We start from the raw sequence: 8565 nt of genomic DNA on the forward strand, positions 1-8565 counted from the left end.
AGGACACAGACACAGAGAGAAGAATTTATACAACATCGACATCATCGTCCCCTTCAACGTCTTCCTCGGCTGTGTTGACTAAAGGCCACCACCCGATGCTGCGTTTCCGAGGAATACTAAGAGCAACGAGCGATAAATTTCTTTTTTGTTTTGTCGTTTCTCGTTCATTGATTTCGTTATTTTTTTTTTTTTTTTTTTCGTGGGTGTTTGATATTTTATGATAATTCTAGATTGATTGGAGCAAGCTTCGTCTAGAGAGATTGCACAGCAACGGTACGTGGCGCGCCTAACGTGTTCTTATTTTTTTTTTTTTTTTTTTATTCGTGAAAAATGAATATCTTTGCGATCACGTTGTATATATCGTTTTGCAATATGATTAGATATTCTTGTCTTCTTTGCCTTTTTTTTTTTTTTTATTATTATTATGCGGCACGCCTCGTTACAAGCGTGGTTTCGAGTGCGCAAATAGTAATTCAGCCACGCAGAAAGCGGATTCAATTAGAATTATATAACGACATGAAGAAGGAAAGAAACAAAGAAAAATATGTCTGACCGTGTATAGGAAAAGCAACGGTGAACGTGTATGCGTGTTGGCTCACGTTACCGCGTTCCCTGACAATTCGGTTTGACGTGCAGTCAGACCGCCATAGGGTAGTGTCCATAACTGGTTCATTCCAAATTAATCAGAACGATTCTCGTGTCAATTCGGTGAAAGTCTGACGTAGTACGCCCAGAACGAGGAGGCACGCTAATTAATTCACGCAAACTCGGCTCACGTATCATGAGCGTGCACGAAAGTCAGGGCAACTTTTTTGCTCGCTGACAGAGAAATGTTGCTCGCGAAACGTATAGCCGTTCCAACGTAAATGGATAGATGTGTTATACGAATTCTGGAAAATTACACCGATGCCGTTATTTAATCGAAATGAAAATTTTGCTATCCGGTGTAGGTGTTAAGTATTGAACGAGATAAGCGAGAAATTTCTTCGAAATTTCAATAACTTCCGACCGATCGATCATAGAGCGAAACGAAGCTTATGAATTTCCATTCCACCCGATGTACACGTGAAATTGGTAACAACGTTACCAAGTTACTGCAAGATCGTGCTGCAGTAATTAAGCCGGGGCTCTTACATGCATGAGCTCGTCTCCCAACGACAATTAAAGTACCACAGTAACGAGTATTATTAATATCGTTCGTTGTCATTAAGTAAATTCGAGCATCGCGTCCGATACGAAATTTCACATCTGAAATAACATGGATTTGAGCAAATGAAATTTTTCCTTTCCCTTGATTAATAACGATCCGATGATGCTTTGTGTGATAAATTACACGTCGATAAGATATAAATACGGTTAAATACGACGAAATGTATTATACTTTTTTTTTTTTTTTTTTCCTTTAATCATATCGCATACAAAGGTTTGAAGAATATCGAGAATCATTCTGTATAATTCGTTGTTTATAAACATGAATAAAATATTAATAGAACACAGAATCGATGATTTTAACGTCGTGCACTGCACTTCGAAGCGTTTAATGATACAAAAGCGAAATAAATAATACGTAGCTGTATATGCATAATGAGTATGCAACATCCTTATGCATAATCTGGTCTGGTGCAACGATTACGGAATCATTGAGACTTCTCTCATCTTGATCAATTAACACCGTAATCTCGTAATCTCGAGTAATAGGAATAGGTATAGGTATATAATTCGACAATTACAAAACAATTAGATGCTTATTAAATATTACTGCCGATAAATTGGCAAGCGATTACGTGCACGAACTATGAATAATGACAAGTGTTTCGATATATTTTTTTTTTTCTTTATATTATTTTTCTTTTCATCATTTGTTGTTGACGTTTCTCGACTCACCTTAAAGAATTCGCAAGCCATCGTGCTCGACGATGATATTATCACGCCACGACGTTTCTCGTGTCCCGATTTTGAGCCGCGAGACCACTCGCCACTCTGGGATTCCTGCAATTTGGCGCAGAGACAATCGCTGTTTTCTCTAACAGGTCGCCTAATGTCTCGACCACGTGACCGTGAAAGGTAGTGAAGGTAAAACGCGAACGACACGGACGTAAACGAAGGAATCGGTGGGATTTCCAACGCGATACGATCAGTGGCGTATCACGAGTTCCGAAGAGCCACGTTCCTTCTTTCTGATCGTAAATTTTATCCGACTCACTGTAAGACAGCGATGTGACACTAGGTAAACCTGTGAAGAAAAAAAATTATGCGTTAGAAAAACTATTTACTGTTTAAAAAAAATCCAGCTATAAAAAATTATTCAGTATACTCAAATAACACAAAATGTCTTTTGAATATCTTACATTTATATTATGAATCAATATATTTAAAGAAGAGATTATTCTTCTTTGAATTATGAATATATTTATATATTTACTTATTTTATTTTACTAACAGAATAATTATATCACAGAAATAATTATATCAGTTTCCGTTCGATTATCTTATATTATTCCATCTGATAGGAATATTTTTTTTTCTTGAATTTAAAATTTAATATTAGAAGACAAATAAATCAAATCTAATTGAATCGTTATTATTTATCATTTTTTTTTGTTTATTGAGATAAGGATTGTAAGACGTTTAAATTTAAAATGGACGTAAAATAAACGTCCTTTAAGATGCTAAAAAATATTCATAAGGATCTATTGTAAAAAGAAATTATACGACGCAATAAATCTGATTTTAACATGGTAATAAATAGATTTTTCTCAAATCTATGTTATCAAGATTAATTATAACTATCTGATATGAAATAAATTGGCATTTAAATCCCCAATGTTATTCGACAAACTATCTTCCGATAAGATTATGTAATCCATTTACCTGACTAATTTTAACAGAACGAAAGAAAAATCGTCTTGTCGTTTCTAAAAAAGAAAAGAAGTAAAATGAGAAAATAACAAAAGAAATGAAAAGAAGAAAGATTGAACACAAAGTAGGATCGAGAAGACGAAATGAAACAAGGGAAAGAGCAAGGAGAAGCAGCTGACGATAATTATTCCCCCTTTAATCGGCCACGGTTTTTGTAGCGCCTGTTTGTTACTGGTATATACGAATGAAAAGAATGCGAGTGGTGAAATTGCCTGAATGCTAGGGAAAGGATAGCATGCTCGCTGTAGAAACCGTGAATGCGTCTCTGCACAAAGGCGGTTGTAAACACGACCGAGTAATGTATAATTACAGACTGCAAGTGTAATTTCCAATACGACCTTGCTTGGCGACTCTCTCAGGCCACCGAGTCAGAATTCTCACAGTACATCGTCCTAGAACTCGACCGAATCGTTTCATGAAATCAACTCGATGAAAATTTATAATTAATGCATGTGATACACGTTTCACAGTTGGTAAACGGAATGCTGTTTTCTTTGGTGGCGCTGTAAACTGACAACAATATCGAACGCGTCTTTAAATTGCTTCCAAATGATAATGAAGCAATTTTGCTAATTGCCAAAGTTTTCTTTTTGGAAAGAAAAATGAAATAAGAAACAATTTTTATTTGATTCACTGATTTTATATAAAAAATTATAAACCATTATAATCACATCTTAACACAGATTTAACACAATCGATGATATTGATTTCTATAGTAAGGAATAACACGATCTACGTATATATTATAGGTCGAATTATCAAGTGATATATAAATAGCACGAGGAAAGTAAACAAACTAACGATGGTATAATTAAAAGATATAGGAAAGACGTGTTCGATTTTTCACTCATTTGAGATCGATGCCTATGTACTACATATGCATATATGAGCATGTAGAAACGCAACAATAACGGATGCACGGTAAAACGAGTCTGAATGAAAGGTCACTGAAATCCTTTAACTTTCCCTCTCTGTGCTATCGTAGATAATTACTGTGTCAAAATCGATAGCCTTTCGAACGAACGGTCTCGAACATCGTACTTTCAACGTACAACTTTCAACCGCTCACCTTCTATCGAAAATCTGAACTATATCTACTTTCTCATTGAAGTTGTAATCGGTAAAGTTTATAGCATTCTTAATACACAAACTATGTATTTAGAGAATTAGAACAAGAACATTAAATGTATATTGGACACCGAACGAAAAATAACGATACTATTCACTCGACGAATGTCGTGCTACTGACGCGTACTCATTCTGTATTTCGCGTTGAAGATTAAACGAAATCCAAAGACTTTCTCCCCTCCCTTCTTGTATTTGTTTCTCTGTCTGATCGCTTTCGTTCACTGTCCTTGTTCTATCTGTCGAGTAAATCTATCCGTCATTGTTCTCAACATGTCTGTTACACGTCTGTTCTACTGTCCAGTATTGCAACGAGTTTTATATACGAATTCTTCGTGGTACTTCTTTTCTACCTCAGCTGTCCATATCTACTGTGAAAGATTGAACACAGCGATACCGAGACCTAGTGTATGGAATGCGTGAATTTTTCTTTATTCTTTTTTCTTTTTCAATACTTTTTCTATCTCGATGTCTGCCGTAAAAGATCGATAGATGCTTGTTGATGAAGAAATACGGAGTTTGCACACTTTGTCGCATTTCCTGTTCTTTCGAGATGACTATTCTTTGCGTGTTTCTATATATGTACATATGCGTTATAAAAAGTTTGAAATAGAGAATGATGTTATGCAATATTTTTCATTGTTGAACAAAATATGAAATTTATTGGTAGTAAAGGTAAAATATCGCATGTTCTAGACCATACATAAAATTACATAATTACATAATTACATCACATAAATTATTTGATAACAACACGTTTTCGTTTTTTCTTCTTCTTCATATAATCATGAAAATGATATAAAAATATCTTTATATATATTTTTTAATCTAGTTTTTTAAGAATGTCTTGGATTCGTTTTTTAAATTTAAAAGACCATGTTAAAAAATAATAATGAAATGAATCAAACAAAAATATAAAAAATAATGTTGTAAGAATAATGTGTATGTAATTATTAGTTATTTATTATTTTTTATTATCTTTATTCGAATAATGTGTGAACAATGCAACAAAGAAAAAATGAATCACATAGGAGCAAAGTTCAGTTCAATCGTTGCTTTTATTTTTTTTTTATAATCGTATATTTATATAATCGTATAAATTTAACTCGAAGTTTTAATTTAAATGATTTTTTTCAGATACGATGTACGAAAAATATTCTTATTTACTCAATACTTACATTTTTTTATATTTTAATTTAATTTAATAATAATATGTTGATATTTTTAAAATAACAACATTTTTAAGGTAAATTATTGAAGAAATTTTCATTTTTGATTATTTATGAAATAAAGAAAAGGATATTAAAATAATAAATATTCAATATTATTATGCTATTAAAGAAATATGTAAATTTTAATTTCTTTAAATGAAAACAAGTTAAAACAAGTTATCGTGTTTCTCGAGTCTAAGAAAAATCTAGAACTTAAAAAACTATAGATGCGAACAAACACATATTGAATAAAATTGCACGTAATAATACAAAATTCTTTCGATGAATAACAACCTACAAATGTATATCATATATAGTTTCATATACATTCACATCACTTATAATACGATAGTTTTCAGAAAATCTCTGTCTGAACCGGTACAATAAAAATGACAAATAGTTCATTGTACGAGGCAATATTTACACTCGTGTAACTCTTCTCTGGTATCAATCTCGACGAATAAAAAGGAAATCCACGTTCTTTTCAACGATATCGGCTTTAAAGCCGAGATCAAGTCGAGATTGTTGAAAAACTAGACCGATCCTACGAAAATATCGAATATCTAGTGATATCTAACATTCACGATGACATACATACGTCTCCGGATGCTTGTGATTTAAATGGATCAATGAGATGCATTCCCGCGAAACGCTAGAGGCCAGGCTTTTCTCATTTCTGCGCCATAAAGCGTCGGCATTGCGATGAAGACGACGACGCGAGGATACATCTAGGATTGGCATGTCGCCAACAGGTCCTTTGGGAAATATATATTATCTCTTATATCTGTATGTGTATATACGTACACATACACATATATATTGCTATACGTAATCGTCGTTTTCGCAATATATGTAAATCCTTTTTGCTTCGCGTTGCCAATGGCCGATCTCCTGATTGCCAAGATGTATGCACCAGGTGCAACGATGTATTCACGGTATATTTTAGCAATCTAACAGGACAATAATAGTCTTTATTTTTACGAATTTTTCTATTAATTTTTATATTAATAAAAAGCGTATTATTCGTGTGAATGTTGATGAAAAACAATTGGAAGGAATAAAATGTAAACATACACGAGCACAAATGGAAATAATTATTGATATATACAATTTTTGTTCAAGTTAATTAAAAATATTAATCAAGTTAATCTTAGAAATAATTCATTAACTTGCCAGATGTGACGATATTATCACGAAAGAAAACAACTCTACAGAGAAAAATAAAATATATAATAAAATAAATTAAGAGTTTTAAAAAATTAGTTACCTTACTTCAAATGACGTAATATGAAATAAAATTAATTTATGGCTTCAAAAAGTAATTTGAATTGTATCATCATAAAAATTTGAAATAATTAAATGAGTCCTATAATTTTTTATATAATTATATATACAACAATTATGACATTAATTTTAAAAATCTCATTCTAAAAACGGACTTATTTTACAAAAAAATTTTCAAGGAAAAAATGCACGCTCTTATTTTTTATTTAAAAATAATCCAACCTTCGAAGAAAAATTTGCAAACTAAAAGTTTGTTTATAATTTCCAACATTTCTAAAATTAAATTTTTAATTAAAAAACAACTATTATTAGAATATCAAATCTTCTAATTTAAAAAAAAAAATTTAATTCTAACAATAATTCTGAACGATCAACATCTGATTTATGATAAATACCATTTGTAGGAAATAACTTTTTGCCCTTTGCATAATTCTGGACTTCTAACAAAATTCAATTTCGCTTCACTAAATTGTTAAAATGTCGCACTGTGTGACCATAACGTAGAAATGCAAATTACAATTTCGGTTGTGACGGAACAAGGATTGGTCCAAAGCGCAGAGATGGACGATCGTGGTCACGAAGGCGAAAAAGTTTAGTTTCAAAAAAAAAAAAATATATACGTGTAATCGATGAAGTAAACGTGAAAGAGAAGTAGGTCATGAGCGTACGCTCGTCAAGCAACGCTTCTTCCGTGAATTCTAAACTTCTTAAATCCACCTACAACTTCTTAAATTTCCATCTCGTTGAAAATGAGATTTATTATCAAACGAAATATTCAACGATATGATTAATGTTTGTTCAAAAAACATTCCAACATTCCAATATCGTAATTATATTATTATTAAATAGATAATATCATAGTTTCCAATAATTTTATCTCTTTTTTTATCATCTTACAATTAAGATTTTTTTCAATTCTTGAAGAAAACACAGCAATAAAATATCGATTATTTTACGATTGATCGACGATAGTTAATCCGCTTTCTAATCTCATCACTTTCTCGATGTAGAAGATAGATCTTGAAAATTTTATCTATTTCCTTAATAATAATGAATTCTACGATTAAGATTTTTTCAATCTTTCAAAAACGCAGCAATAAAATATTATTAACAATAAATTCTATGATTAAGATCTTTTCGATTAAATTTGCAAAACATAGCAATAAAAATTATAGTGTGTATATATCGATTATAGTATTTTATATATCGTCGATTGTTCGAATCACATTTTATACATCTTTATCACGATTTTTTTCTCAATGAAATCACATATAAGATATAGATTATTCCACTCTTGAAAGACGGGGATGTTATCTTAAATTAATTAGGAAAATACATACACTTTGTCATGTGTGCTCCGTGCACTTAGCGCACTGAAAGAGGTTCTTGTATATTATATGCGTTCGAATATGCATATGCATATGTAAGGAATATGCACTTTACCTGTACATATATCATGATCATGTACATGTGCGCATATTACACGAGCTTTTATCGGTGAAAGAAAAAAGCAAGAGATAGTATATATTTTATTATTCTGTCATGAGTCATTATGAGTCTTGTAAAAATTAAAAATACTTATCGTTGTCGCGTACTTGATTTTTTGGAATATTTAACGGAAGATTAGAATATCTATTTTTGGACGAGCAAAATGACAAATATAAACGTATATTTAACGTTTCGTTGAAAAAAGAAAAAAAGAAGAACAAAAGAAAGAACACTTCTATTTTTATAAAAATTTAACTTTTAGTATCATGAATTATGAATAATGATTCTTGTTTTGCGTAACCTGTTCGGAATAATTCCGATTCCATAGCGCAACTCCAAACCAATGACGCACGAATGCATTAGTTTTGTCGCAACATGACATTGTTAAAAGCAATCTCATAACGATAAGGAAAATATATTATGGCTCAAGTCAAAAGTAATTTTGAAAAAATATATTGCTTTCTGAAGATAAAATATTCATTTAATAAATCTTACTTTATGTTGCACGTTGTTGAGAATTCATTAAAAAAAAAAAAAA

The 8565-nt window shown here is 31.4% G+C and overlaps 1 protein-coding gene and 1 long non-coding RNA gene across 4 annotated transcripts in view; one reads left to right on the forward strand and one right to left on the reverse strand.

The window, feature by feature from the left end:
• LOC116186023 overlaps window positions 1-7456 on the forward strand; it is a 21193-nt gene extending 13737 nt beyond the window's left edge. The window contains exons 2-3 of the long non-coding RNA XR_004150941.1: window positions 531-546; window positions 7444-7456. This is a non-coding gene — a long non-coding RNA (uncharacterized LOC116186023). The remainder of the gene's footprint in view (window positions 1-530; window positions 547-7443) is intronic.
• Window positions 1-8565, reverse strand: part of LOC102673656 (glucose transporter type 1) — a 33684-nt gene that overhangs the window by 22375 nt on the left and 2744 nt on the right. Inside the window, exons 1-3 of one of the 3 annotated variants that reach the window (XM_006618931.2) lie at window positions 3989-4169; window positions 2872-2915; window positions 1885-2233 (exon numbers count right to left, since the gene is read on the reverse strand). In XM_006618931.2, coding sequence (XP_006618994.1) covers window positions 1885-1905 — 21 coding nt within the window. In that variant the 5' untranslated portion in view covers window positions 1906-2233; window positions 2872-2915; window positions 3989-4169. Of the gene's footprint in view, window positions 1-1884; window positions 2234-2871; window positions 2916-3988; window positions 4214-8565 lie in introns of those variants that run through there. The other 2 variants (XM_031512055.1, XM_031512056.1) reach the window with 2 other exon arrangements.

This window comes from Apis dorsata, unplaced genomic scaffold (assembly GCF_000469605.1).
Source record: "Apis dorsata unplaced genomic scaffold, Apis dorsata 1.3 scaffold_382, whole genome shotgun sequence".
NCBI lineage: Eukaryota > Metazoa > Arthropoda > Insecta > Hymenoptera > Apidae > Apis > Apis dorsata.